This window comes from Balaenoptera physalus (assembly GCF_965194825.1).
Source record: "Balaenoptera physalus genome assembly, chromosome: 5".
In the NCBI taxonomy this organism is placed as follows: domain Eukaryota; kingdom Metazoa; phylum Chordata; class Mammalia; order Artiodactyla; family Balaenopteridae; genus Balaenoptera; species Balaenoptera physalus.
In genome coordinates, this window is record NC_138884.1 from 39,655,698 (window position 1) to 39,671,117 (window position 15,420).

A 15,420-nucleotide genomic window follows, 5' to 3' on the forward strand; every position below is an offset into this window, starting at 1 on the left:
AAAAAGGAGAAGTAACTACTGACCCTGCAGAAATACAAAGGATCATGAGAGATTACTACAAGCAACTCTATGCCAATAAAATGGACAACCTGGAAGAAATGGGCAAATTCTCAGAAATGCACAACCTTCCAAGACTGAACCAGGAAGAAATAGAAAATATGAACAGACCAATCACAAGCACTGAAATTGAAACTGTGAATAAAAATCTTCCAACAAACAAAAGTCCAGGACCAGATAGTTTCATAGGTGAATTCTATCAAACATTTAGAGAAGAGTTAACACCTATCCTTCTCAAACTCTACCAAAATATAGCAGAGGGAGGAACACTCCCAAACACATTCTACGAGGCCAACATCACCCTGATACCAAAGCCAGACAAAGATGTCACAAAGAAAGAAAACTAGAGGCCAATATCACTGATAAACATGGATGCAAATATCCTCAACAAAATACTGGGAAACAGAATTCAACAGGACATTAAAAGGATCATACACCATGAGAAAGTGGGATTTATCCCAAAAATGCAAGGATTCTTCAATATATGCAAATCAATCAATGTGAAACACCATATTAACAAATTGAAGGAGAAAAAACATATGATCATCTCAATAGATGCAGAGAAAGCTTTCGACAAAATTCAACACCCATTTATGACAAAAACCCTCCAGAACGTACGCATAGAGGGAACTTTCCTCAACATAATAAAGGCCATATAGGACAAACCCACAGCCAACATCGTCCTCAATGGTGAAAAACTGAAAACATTTCCACTAATATTAGGAACAAGACAAGGTTGCCCACTCTCACCACTATTATTCAACATAGTTTTGGAAGTGTTAGCCACAGCAATCAGAGAAGAAAAAGAAATAAAAAGAATCCAAATCGGAAAAGAAGAAGTAAAACCGTCACTGTTTGCAGATGACATGATACTACACATAGAGAATCCTAAACGTGCTACCAGAAAACTACTAGAGCTAATCAATGAATTTGGTAAAGTAGCAAGATACAAAATTAATGCAAAGAAATCTCTTGCATTCCTATACACTAATGATGAAAAATCTGAAAGTGAAATTAAGAAAACACTCCCATTTACCACTGAAACAAAAAGAATAAATTATCTAGGAATAAACATACCTAAGTAGACAAAATACCTGTATGCAGAAAATTATAAGACACTGATGAAAGAAATTAAACATGATACAAATAGATGGAGAGATATACCATGTTCTCAGATTGGAAGAATCAACATTGCAAAAATGACTCTACTACCCAAAGCAATCTACAGATTCAATGCAATCCCTATCAAACTACCACTGGCATTTTTCACAGAACTAGAACAAAAAAATCTCACAATTTGCATGGAAACACAAAAGACCCCGAATAGCCAAAGCAATCTTGAGAAAGAAAAACGGAGCTGGAGAAATCAGGCTCCTGGACTTCAGACTATACTAAAAAGCTACAGTAATCAACACAGTATGGTACTGGTACAAAAACAGAAATATAGATCAATAGAACAGGATAGAAATCCCAGAGATAAACCCATGCACATATGGTCACCTTATCTTTGAAAAAGGAGGCAAGAATATACAGTGGAGGAAAGACAGCCTCTTCAATAAGTGGTGCTGGGAAAACTGGACAGCTACATGTAAAAGAATGAAATTAGAACACTCCTTAACACCATACACAAAAATAAACTCAAAATGGATTAAAGCCCTAAACGCAAGGCAAGACACTATTAAACTCTTAGAGGAAAACATAGGCAGAACACTCCATGACATAAATCACAGCAAGATCCTTTGTGACCTACCTCCTAGAGAAATGGAAATGAAAACAAAAATAAACAAATGGGGCCTAATGAAGCTTAACAGCTTTTGCTCAGCAAAGGAAACCATAAATAAGACGAAAAGACAACCCTAAGAATGGGAGAAAATATTTGCAAACGAAGCAACTGACAAAGGATTAATCTTCAAAATTTACAAGCAGGTCATGCAGCTCAATATCAAAAAAACAAGCAACCCAATCCAAAAATGGGCAGAAGACCTAAATAGACATTTCTCCAAAGAAGATATACAGATTGCCAACAGACACATGAAAGAATGCTCAACATCATTAATCATTAGAGAAATGCAAATCAAAACTACAATGAGATATCATCTCACACCAGTTAGAATGGCCATCATCAAAAAAATCTACAAACAATAAATGCTGAAGAGGGTTTGGAGAAAAGGGAACCCTCTTGCACTGTTGGTGGGAATGTAAATTGATACCGCCACTATGGAGAACAGTATGGAGGTTCCTTAAAAAATTAAAACTAGAACTACCATACGACCCAGCAATCCCACTACTGGGCATATACCCTGAGAAAACCATAATTCAAAAAGAGTCATGTACCACAATATTCTTTGCAGCTCTATTTACAATAGCCAGGACATGGAAGCAACCTAAGTGTCCATCAACAGATGAATGGATAAAGAAGATGTCGCACATATATAGAATGGAATATTACTCAGCCATAGAAAGAAACGAAATTGAGTTATTTGTAGTGAGGTGGATGGATCTAGAGTCTGTCATACAGGGTGAAGTAAGTCAGAAAGAGAAAAATAAATACCGTATGCTAACACATATCTATGGAATCTTAGAAAAAAATGTTCATGAAGAACCTAGGGGCAAGACAGGAATAAAGACACAGACCTACTAGAGAATGGACTTGAGGATATGGGGAGGGGGAAGGGTAAGCTGGCACAAAGTGAGAGAGTGGCATGGACATATATACACTACCAAATGTAAAATAGATAGCTAGTGGGGAGCAGCTGCATAGCACAGGGAGATCAGCTCGGTGTTTTGTGACCACCTAGAGGGGTGGGATAGGGAGGGTGGGAGGGAGGGAGATGCAAGAGGGAAGAGATATGGGACATATGTATATGTATAACTGATTCACTTTGTTATAAAGCAGAAACTAACACACAATTGTAAAGCAATTATACTCCAATAAAGATGTTAAAATAAATAAATAAACACAAGCAAACAAACAAAAACGCTTGTGCCCAGTTATGTTACTCTGTTCATTCTCCAGCACAGGAGGTGAGCATGTAGAATTGCTCATGTGTGTATTTTTGGTTCATTTTGTTTTCTACGTAGCATTCAGTCTGTTATCTGGAGTGAGAAATGTGGTACCACGTTATTCTGCATTTTGAAAATAATTCTTCCTATATTTCTGAGGTTTCATTTCCCCTCTGAGAAAAGTGTCACATCATTTCCATCATTGGGTGCGAAGATCTCTCATACCATTAACTTGAACGAGTTTATCCCATGACATTGTAGCTTATTTGCACTTCACACAAGTTCCTTTCATTCATTTTCCTATGTTCTCTTTTTCACTGACAAGAATCTAGGTACAGACGTAGTACTTAGCATATATGATTTACACTTTAATAAATGATGAAATACTCTTCTTTGGACTTAACAGAAAACTTCAATTACACATTTCCATCTTGCCTGTCTTAAAAAATAAATTTTCATCTGCTGTGATCTAGTAGATACAATATAGAACTGAGTGCTGGAAAAAGTGGAATATAATGCTAGTTTTATACAAGAATAAATATACGTGACTTCTTACTATGTCACTTGAAAGAGAAAGGATACTTGGGATTATCTGTAGGCATTTTAGTAACCTTGAAAAAAAGTCTAATAAGGCAGGATCAAAATATTTGATATGGTATAATCAGAGGTCACCAGAAAATTTATTATGTCATTAGGCATTAGGCATATTATTACATTAATGATTATTTAATACTCATAGTGATTACTTTGATCTCATAATGATCTTAATCTCTTTGGTCAAGACAGAATTTTTAATAATTCCAGATTGATAAAATTTGTTATTCCTATCTCATCCTACATTATGAAAATGGGGACTATACCAACTTAGATCTACTTTGTTCCTCAAATATTTGGTGATCATAACTAGGTGCCAAGCACAGTGTTGTTTGCCAAAGAGAGAGTGGTGAATCCAACAGGTATGGCCCCTACCTGCAGGGAACTTTCATGGAGAACAGCATCTTTTAATTCTTGGACCCTTAATTTTTCAATAATCCACTCATTTATAATATGTTATTACACATTATACATATTATATATTACATATTATATATTATACAGTTTAAACTCCTAACACTTGTCAAATCTAGAAAACGTCTTCACATGCTTAAACATAAACTCAAATCTTTTCGGTTTCCCTTCCTCCTATTGGTCTACTTATTCTCTAATGTGCTTTACCTTTGTATCCAATACTTTCCTGATGTTTTAGGAACTTTCAGATTTTATCATTTCTATTATTCTATATAGCTTTGATCCCTAAGGTAACAATCTACTCACCTTCAATCCTCCTAGTATATTATTAAGGATAAATGAGATCTTTATTTATAACTGTAGTTTGCACATATATGATTTCACACTCCAAACTTCACACCCTTCACAACTTAAATAATGTGAGCTAAATTTAAAGTATTATACTATGGCTCTTTTAGAATTCAATTAGTGCCTTGCTTCTTCCTCCTCACACACTTATAATCCTCCAGATCAAACACAACATCATCAAACTTGAGAACCAAGAAAATAAATGTAAAATAGAGACTATTGAGTATAATTCCATCACCTTACTGAGAAAATTGGAAATCTGGATCTGAAGATATTCAGTGATACACTTACAACACACCAAAGGATGTGTGCGTGTGTGTGTGTGTGTGTACATATACATATATCTGTTCTTAGACCTCAAGACCTACAGCCTTATGACTTCTTGCTTTCTCCTACTCTAGGATACCCCTCTTCAGTTCATTTCTTTTCCTCTTCAGTCCAGCCCCATGAATTAACACTTTGGCAACCTTGCAAATTTTCTCAGATACTGTGGCTTTTTACCAAAGAAGGCCAGCAAAACCTCAGTCCAGATTCATTCCAGCAATCTGTCTGTCCTCCTGGAATATCCAGCAGATAACTGGGGCTGGAGAAAACTTCACAAAAGCATAGATGGAGGCCACTGAAATGTTACTGTCATCTGGCAATCTTTCCAGATCTCCTTGGTCACCCCTCTCCTATTCATGTCTTCTACCCGACCACCCCCTTTTTCACTCTCACAAATCACTTCCCTTCCTATTTCCTAGAGAAAATGGAGGCATTGAGAAAAAGCTCCCTCAACTTTCTGCATCTGTATTCAACTCTACCTCCTGCTTTCTGTCTCAATGGCAAAAGTAATTCTTCAAATACACTCTTGAAATTTTCCTGTCAGTGCTAATCTTTCCCATTTATATTTTTTCCTTAAATTATATTTTAACTGTAAGAAACAAGATTTTTTTTCCTCCTCTTTATAGCCAAGCATCTTTTAAAGATTCTCTGCAGCTAGCTTGAAACCACTGCCATATCTAGTTATTCTTTCTACAGTCACCAATAAGCTTCTGGTTGTAAGATCTACTGACCATGTTTAGTTGACTTGTTTTCTCTTGGCTTCAGATATTGCTGACTGATGTTAAAAAACACAGAAAGGAAGGAACAAAAAGAGAGAGAGGAAGGCAGGGAGAGAAGAGGAGAGGGAAGGAGGGAGGAAGGAATTCATTCCACCTCTTTCCCACTTCACTGGCTTCAGTTTCCACCTATATGCAGATGACACATATGTATTGAGCTCCAGTTATTTGGTTGATTGATTAATTCACTTATGTGTTTATTTATTCAATGCACATTTACCAAATGCCAGGCACTGGAAAGATACCATTGAATAATGAGTAATTATCTTGGTCCTCAGAGTTCCCCTCTAGTGGGGGAGATGGTGTGGGGGAATATGAGAAATCACTGAGGAAGGGGATCAGGGAAGACTTATCACAGGTAGATAGTTTGTTCATTTATTATCTTATTCAATTAACATATAGAGATAGTGATAGCAGGTGCCAAGGTAACATGCCAGGTGCTAAGGATATAACTGCTGGCAAGAAGACACATTCTTTGCTCTCACAGAGCTTATAGTGTAGCACTGGATGCAGAGAAGTAAGCAGACAATTACAATTCCACATGGTAAGACATAACTGAGTGAGTATGTGTTGCTTTCTGTATAAGCTTAGACCCTAAAGATAAATAAGATTTAACAAGTTAAGAGGGAAGAAAGTGTTTGAATGCATTCAAAATAGAAACCAAACACCATACCGCAGTCTACAAAGTCCCATGTGATGTGGACTCAAGCTCTTCTCATATACTTGCTCCTGCACTATATTCCTGGACCACGGGCTTCACTTCTGCTCTCTGAACATGCTAAGTGTCTTTCTGTTGGGGTCTTTGTAGTTGTTGTTCCCTCTGCCAACTCCTCACTCTGTCCTTTACATGGTGTACTAGTTATTAAACTGTTGTGACTTGGCTCTGAATCTGTTCTTCCCCACTCTGCCCTGCGATGCTGGGGCTGGGGAATCTGCATACCACAGCTGTGCAGAATCTCCTTTGCCAGCTGAGCCCCTCTTAGAATCTGCCACAAAGGGACCCTCGAGGGAGACTGAGGTCAGAGGAGAGCAGATGGGACTTCTTCTTCCTGTTCTCTTATTTTCCCTGTCAGCAATGCCATTTCTTCTAGTGCAGAAACTGCTCACAACTTTCTGTCTCCTTTGGCACTCTCAGACCAGGCTCTACAAGGCCCCTCCTCTCATTTTTTTCCTAGGTTCTGATAATCTCGACCTCTTCTCCTTGTTTCCAGTGATTAGGGGTGGTAGCTGCTTCCTACAGTTATTTTTTTCTGGGTTACTTCAGGATTCCCTTTCCATTTATTCAGCCTTCCAACGCCTGTATTGTAATAGCTGGTTTTCCTGACTGCACCTGATTGATACGGTACTTGGCACCAGGATTGGGTCCCAGGTATTAGGGATTCTGAGATTGATTTGGTTATGCCTTTGGCCTTAAAGGCAGTGCTGGGTTCCCTGCCCACAGGAAATGGAGCACTAGTAATTTCTCATTTGCAATGGTATCATGATCATTTAAATTATCACCTGTGTTTGATTGTGATGAACTGACTATTAAAGGATTTCTATTCCTTAGAGGACCAAATGGGGCTGACTTTGGCCATGGGATAGTAAAAGGAATATCATGTGAACTGGCTGTCTCTGAATGCAATGGGAAGTTACAGAAAGAAAATTATAAGCTGAGTCTTTAAAGTCGCAGCTCAAGTCATAGTCAAAAAACCGAAAAACTTCTAAGGAAGCCCCTAAATTAATCTCTCTGAAGATCAGAACCAAATTGAGTAGCAGATATATAACAGGTAACTTCTTGCAAGGGTATACCTATTCATGAGAAGACCTACAACCAGAGTCAGATCTCAACATACTGCAGGCAGTTACATGCAAATATGACTCAGTTAGAGACAGCTTATAGTTTTAAAATAATAGCAAGATTTTTCTAACTTACATTGGAATAAATCTGTGGAAAAGGAGTAGAAATCAATTCTAAGGATGTGAAACCCAGGAAGATAAAATAGCACTTTGGTTTCGGCTGGATTTATTGATGTGGTGTTCCTACCAGAGATTCTGAATTTAATGTGTTAGCTCTTTTAGTTATTTCCCTTGACAGTTTCTTTTGATTGGCTGTATTCTATAGTGGTCTATCATCATTGAGATTGAGAGGCCAGATCTTCCCCTGCATACTATACAGAAAGGAATCAAAAAGCTTAAGGAAATGGAGAAGAACATTAGGATGGATTTACCAATGGTAAATTTACCATTTACCATTTACCATGACATGCCCACCACCTTCCTCTAACTACATTTACCAACAGTTCAGAGGATTCTTCCTTCATAAAGACCCTGGGAAAGCCATTGGTTAGAGGGACACCAGCATCCTTTAAATGTCCTCTGGTAGTTGCCCTCTGTGTAGGCTGTGGATGATGATGCCACTGGTCCCGGGGACCACCTTTTGAGTACCAACACTCTCAAACTTTCTGGACAAGATGGCAGAGTTGAAGAACCTTGAGCTCACCTCCTCTCATGAGAACACCAAAATCACAACTAACTCTGAACAACCATCGATAAAAGACTGGAACCTATGAGAAAAAGATATTGTACATCCAAAGACATAAAGAAGAAACCACAGTGAGATGGTAGGAGGGGAGGACTCATGATATAATCAAATTCCATACCCCTCGGGTAGGCAACCAACAAACTGGAGAACAATTATATTGCAGAAGTTCTCCCACAGGAGTGAGAGTTTGAGGCCCATATCAGGCTCCCCAGCCTGGGGGTCTGGAATATGGAGGATTGTAACCCCAGAGCATTTGGCTTTGAAGGCCAGCAGGTCTTGATTGCAGGAACTCCACAGGACTGGGGGAAAAAGAGACTCTACTCTTGGAGGACTGCAAAAGCAGTGACTTCATAGGACCCTGGGTCAGACCTACTTGCTGATCTTGAAGGGTCTCCTGGGGAGATGTGGGGAGGGTGGGCGGCTGTGGTTCACTCTGAGGACAAGGACACTGGTGGTGCATGTACCAGGGAGTATTCATCAGCATGAGCTCTCCTGGAGGCTGACATTTTGGCACCAAGACCTGGCCTCACCCAGTAGCCTGCAGGATCCAGTGCTGGGATGCCTCAGGCCAAACAACCAACAGGGTGGGAACACAGCCCTGCCCATCAGCAAACACGCTGCCTAAAGACTTCCTGAGCCCACAGCTGCCTCTAGACATACTCCTTGACACTCCTGACCACCAGAGGGCCAAGACCCAACTCCACCCACCAGTGGGCAAGTGTTACCAAGTCTAAGTTCATACCGCTAGCCGCACAACAGGCCAGTAATTGAGAAACAAGTTGTTGGGGCAAGGAATAATGACTTTATTTGGAAAGCCAGCAAATCGAAAAGATGGAGGGCTCGTGCCCCAAAGAACCATCTTGCCCGAGTTAGAATTCAGGCTTCTTTTACACTAAAAGGGGAGGGAGTAAAGTCAAACACTTCCTGGTTCCCATCAGCCTCTGGAGAGGATGTGTTAATTTCTTCCTCCCTGTGGTCATTCACTGGTGGACCTGGTCAGGACGTTTCCTGTGAGCTAAACAAAGGTATTTTAGCTTAATGCTCATTACCTGGGAAGCAGGGTTCTGAGAGTTGGGTCATTATGTATAATTTAAGCTTTTGGGCAACATCCCTTTAGTGATTAACTTGCAATAGAATACAAAAGGTTCTTCCTTATTACATAGGCACTGGCCCCTCCCACTAGGAAGCCTGTACAAGCCTCTAGACCAGCCTCATCCACCATGGGAGAGGGCAGTTTTCTTGACAGAAGCAAGAAAACTCAGTCCTGCAGCCTGGAGAACCGAGTCCACAAACACAGGTCAGAACCTACCCTGGGACCAGCTGGTCTTTGGCCCTTGGGTCATGAGAGGAGAGTGTACTGGTGAGATATATAGGACATTCCCTACAGAGGGCCATTTCTCCAAGGTTGAGAAACAAAACATATATAAAAATACAAAAAATTTAGACAAAATGAGACAACAGAGGCATATGTTCCAGATGAAGGACCAAGATAAAACCCCAGAAGAATAACTAAGCAACATGGAGATAGGCAATCTACCTGAGAAAGAGTTCGGAGTAATGACTGTAAAGATGAACTAAGAACTTGGGAAATGAATGGATGCACAGAGCAAGAAGCTATAAGAAGTTTTAAACAAAGAGTTAGAAAATATAAAGAACAACCAAACAGTTGAAGAACACAGTAACTGAAATAAGAACCAACACTCTATACCAATTTGTAAGGACTATCACAAGTGATCTGCTTTCATCCAGCAGGAACAACAGTACATCTTTATGTAAATTCTTCCACTATCAGCCATCATCTACTCAGCAGAGATAAAGATCATCTCAGCATCCAGTAGATCATCACACTGATCTACTACTGTGATGACATCATAATTGGATCTGATGATCAAAAATTGTAAGAAACTTAGATGTTTTAATTAGATATATCTGTTAGACCAGTGGTTGGCAAACCCACTGGACAAATACAGCCTGCCCCCCTGATTTTCTGAAGTTCCACTGAAACCCAGCCATGCTCAATTCTTTATGTATTATCTATTGCTGTTGTCTTGCTCCAACATCAGAATTAAGTAGTAGAGACCGTATAGCCTGCAAATCCTAAAACATTCACTATCTTGCCCTTTACAGAGAAAAGTTTGCATAACCCTGTCCTACAGTAAAGGCAGGCGAATGATAGGAGTTGATAGTAGCAAGGAAAGCTACAATCACTTATTAAAGTGCCTAGTTGTTAAGCTAAAAGAGAAGAGAACTTCATCCTCAAAACCATGAGGGGGACTTCCCTGATGGTGAAGTGGTTAAGAATCTGCCTGCCAATGCAGGGGACACGGGTTCGAGCCCTGGTCTGGGAAGATCCCACATGCCGCAGAGCCCGTGTGCAACAACTACTGAGCCTGCACTCTAGAGCCCGCGAGCCACAACTACTGAGCCCGTGTGCCACAACTACTGCAGCCCACGTGCCTAGAGCCCAAGCTCTGCAACAAGAGAAGCCACCGCAATGAGAAGCCCGTGCACTGCAAGGAAGAGTAGCCTCCACTCGCTGCAACTAGAGAAAGCCTGCACAGCAACCAAGACCCAATGCAACCAAAAATAAAATATAAATAAATGTATAAAAAAAAAAAAACATGAGGAATTAATAAAGAATTCTGACCAGGGGAGTGTTGTTTTCAGATTTACTTTTTATGAAAATCATTTTTCATGTAATTCCTCAACTGTACAATGCCTACACAACTCAGACATTTCTAAAGGAAAAACAAGATTGTGCCTTGCTGATTGAATGAAGAAATAAACAAATAAATGAGTTCTGAAGAGTGAAGGCAGCTTGTAGCAGCCTATTTCACAGATGTTCCGGTTTCTCAAATCATATAGTCAAAAATATTTACTAAACTCCTATGTCATAGCTTGCATTATCTTAGGGACCTGGGATAAAAGCAAATAGAATATGTTCTGAATCCATGAGTTCACAGCTTAAAAGGCAGGCAGAAAATCAGACAATCATATAATCAAAACACCATGTATTAAATGACATAGGATTATATTTCAAAGTTTTAATAGTGATTGTCTCTGGGTGAGTAGTCCTTTTTTTTCTGTTTACTTTTTTCATTAATTCTAAGACACATTTTTTCCCCAAATTTTAATATATCTGTAGTTAGATGCTTCTTACAATTAATAGTGTCTTAGATTCAATGAAATAGATGAAATACTGTCACGGCAGTGTTTCTCCTTTGCTCCGAGAGCAGGCTGTTGGGCGGGGTTGTGCATCCAGCATGAGATAGTTTCTGGGAAACCAGATGTAGAGTTTGTTCAAGATAAATCCAGATACAGAATACATTTTTTATGGGATAGAGATTAAGATTTCACTATAGAATTCGACATTTTTGTATGGTGATGTGCTGTTGAATTATTTTGTATTCACCATGAATGAGCCAATGCATCACCAGGACTGAGTCATCTTCCCTGCTGGGTCACCCTTTCCTCCCAGGACTGGGAGAGAGGTGTCCCTGTGGATAGATCTTTTCCCACTAACAATGGAGCTCTTGTTGGTGGCACCAAATGCTGCAGCAGTTTTAATATCTTAGTTAAAAAGTTGTAGTTGTTTTTCCTTTTTAATACAAGAAAAAACTCCTGGTAGAACCAGTGTGAGTCATACATCATAAACATTCAATGCTCAAATTCCTATGGGTTTTGAAAGCCAAACAATGCTGTTAGGCTTACATTTTAAAAAACTACATTGTAGAATGCTAGAAAACGTATGTTAACCTCTCTAGTATTAAGTAATGCTATAATATTTTTAAAAATACAGACTATAAAGTAAACCATTCATAAATTCCAATATGATGCCAGTTATGTTAAAGTCCTGACTACATCATTTAATTCTTGTGCATAATCCTCTTTCATTGTCTTAACCCAATAAGCAAAAAAAAAAAAAAAAAAAAAAAAGATTTAGGAAAAATATGTTCAAAAACACATGCATACACCCAAATTCACATGCATTTACATAACCACTGGCTTAACAGATCTGGCTTCATTAAAAACACTGAGATTTCCAGTAAACCAAAATTGTCTACAAAACTTGGGAAGGTACGTGAGACTCAGGAAATGTTAATGTGTATCTCAAACATCCATAAAGCCGAAGCCAGAAAACCAGCAATTTTGCATCTAAATTCCCTGGCAAATCATAATCTCTAGAATAATGAACTTTCAATTCAATTATAAGTAACAGGTTGCAGACCATTCATTCCAAAAGAAAATTACACTAACACTTGGCAACTTGACAGTAAAAATTGGAAAGCGTATTTATGGTAATCATCTTTAGTTGACATACGAAAATTTTTGAGAGAAATTCTTTTTGCCTCCAAATATTAAAGCAAATAAATCCTTTTAGTAGAGTCCATTCTAAAAAATAAAATTAATAAAATAAAGTCAAAGGGAGGAAGCATTTTACAGACTTTAAATGCTTGCTAAATCACACGTCAGTGATGGGTTCAGCATATGTCTGTGTACTTTGGGAAGTGGTTTCTGTGTTGCCCGGAGCTCTGCATTACTCAATTTACACCAGAGAATGCTCTCGGAGAACTTTATTAAACTGGGTATATTGGAAACACAAAGCTTATGTATATTCTCCATTGTTTCTATCACCTAAAAACCACACTGCCAGAAATGTGCTAAATTCTTTAAGCGGAGTGGGACAAGCAATTGTTAGCACACTCCAGCCCTCTTGGTGAGCACAGTAAGCAAAACTCTTTGATCATACTGCCCCGCTCTGGTCAAAAGAGAAAATTCGGTTGGCCCTTGAAAGTCTTCATCACATCACATAAAATGCATTTCATTAAAAGATGATGTTTCCCAAAAGCACAAAACATCTAAATGGTATATAATTTAAAAGTTCAAGAAAATGTATCTTTTACCCTTTTGATGAACAACTTAGGAGGAAAATGCTAGTTTTTATACTATTATTTCCATAGAAACATCTGTTACAATTCTTGCAAGAAAAGAACAAAATATTATATTGATTATGTATTGCCACTTGCTATATACAAATGTGAATTTAAAAAGACTGGCTTATTAAACTATTTGTGTTAATTCAGATGGGAAAATTCAGCATATGGTGTTAATGGCAACTACTTCACTATAATTTTTATAATTATTTTGTTTAAAATTAAAAAAGGATATTATTAAAGTTACTGAAGCTTAAATGACCAAAAAAGTCATAGTGATATTAAAAAGCAATTCTAAGACATTTATAAATTCCTACCCACAGTAACTGTTTACTTCTAAGTCATTTGTCTGAACACAGTGGTTGATATTAATAACACAACAGTAATACAGTAATGATGGAAGTTAACATTTATTGACTGTTTATTGTGCCAGACACTGGTCTCAGCTCTTTGTAGGTAATAACTCATTCATATTCATAACAGAACTACGAATTAGGCTGTATTATAATCCCCATTTTACAGATAAGCAAACAGAGGATCAGAGAGAACTAATATATAGCTTATTAAAGGTTACACAGCTTAAGTGGTGGTTCTAGGATTCAAAGCCAGGCAGTCTGACACCAGCATCCTATCTCTTCCATTATGCTACATATGGAGGAAATAAAGAACGATTTACCTTCTGGTACTCCATGTATCTAGCTATTACAGTCTGAAAAAAGTGTGATCCTTTGTCTATACTTCTGTTTATTATCAAAATCAAATCAATAAATTGTATATTAATTAGATATGTATCACTCTACTATAAGTAATAATAAAAATCATACAAGCAAATGCTATAAAAAGTACACATTATGCATTCAATTTTTTTTTCTGTGTATGCTAATTAAAGAAATTCTAGAAGTTTGAAATAACTAGCAACTGTTTTCAAATTTCTGGTAAATGTCAGTTTTTGCTTTTAATATCGATTACTTAGTTCCCATATTTTTGAGTTACCTGAATCTCTGTCCACAGCTTCAACTCTTGTGACAAACTCCCCTGGATTTTGATTTTCTTTAACTGAAGCTTCATATAGGTGCTGTTTAAATACTGGGGCCTCATCGTTTACATCAAGAACAGTAATTGTCAAAGTCTGGGATGAAGAAAGTGTTGGTGTGCCACTATCCAGTGCCAGAAGGGTCAGAATGTACTGACTTTTTAACTCATAATCCAAAGGCAAAGTAGTAGTTAGTAAACCTGTTTTGAAAGAAGAGAAAAGCAATAAGTAATAGTCTTTGGAGAAGTCGTGTTTACTCTACTTTTCTCTAACTCATCTAAGTTGCTAAAAATTCAGAAGCTTTCTCTGTTAAAGAATAAATATTATTAAACCAACTTTAAATTTATATATTATCTGAAATAAAAGAGAACATTTTTAATTAGAAAAGTCATTCTAATTTAAATTATAAGGATGAATGAGAATTCAGAAATAATCCATCACATATCATTATCTACTAAGATGATTACATCAAGAATATTTATCTACCCAACATCTACCTTCATTTTTTTTTCTTTAAATATTTATTTATTTGGTTGCACCAGGTCTTAGTTGCTGCACGCGGGCTCCTTAGCTGCAACACACGAACTCTTAGTTTCAGCATGCATGTGGAATCTAGTTCCCTGACCAGGGATCAAACTCGGTTTCATTGGGAGCGCAGAGTCTTAACCACTGTGCCACCAGGGAAGTCCCTCTACCTTCATTTAAAAAAATATCTAGGTTCTAACAGTATCCCTTTTCATGTCAAAGGACACTTCATGTGTAAAAGTGACCAAGTTACAAAAAGTATGGCTACATCCTTTAAGAGATTTAGTTTTTGTTAAAGAGTTATAATCTCTTTATACTAATCTCATTTAACAGTCTTTTTTTATTAACAAAAAATAGTAAAGACTTTATAACTCGGACAATAAACTTCACGAATACAATGTCTCCATCCAACTGCCATTTAAGCACGTAACTCATATAAGCAACTTGCACACATATATTTGTTACATAATTCCAATTGTCACATTTTTTCTTTTAGGATTGCTGTTTGCTCCTCTAACACGTGCTCCTCCTATAAGAACTTTTCTTCAAATAATTAAAGAGGCTTACTGATTCAGATATTATATATAAAATGGTTTCTCGATAATTGCTTATCATTTTACACTTCATAGCCAAAAGCCATTGAAAATCTCACTTTGTCTTCTTGATAAAAAAATATGAGCTTTGTGAGAGAAAAATAGCTTATCTCATATGAGTGAATTCAGCAATTAACATTTTATGTCTTTGAAAAAAATATCTCAACTGAAACAGCCACTGCAATTGTTTAAGATTCAGGATATCTATATTACCGAGACACAATTCTAATTTTATCCACCCTCTTTAGCAATCTGAAATAAACCTTCCTTAGCCATTTTGGAAAGCATTTTAAAT

General features: G+C 37.6%; 1 protein-coding gene across 1 annotated transcript in view; it reads right to left on the reverse strand.

Moving 5' to 3' along the window:
* Window positions 1–15,420, reverse strand: part of LOC309661662 (protocadherin-23-like) — an 87,622-nt gene that overhangs the window by 20,708 nt on the left and 51,494 nt on the right. Inside the window, exon 9 of the mRNA XM_082463503.1 lies at window positions 13,968–14,207. Coding sequence (XP_082319629.1) covers window positions 13,968–14,207 — 240 coding nt within the window. The remainder of the gene's footprint in view (window positions 1–13,967; window positions 14,208–15,420) is intronic.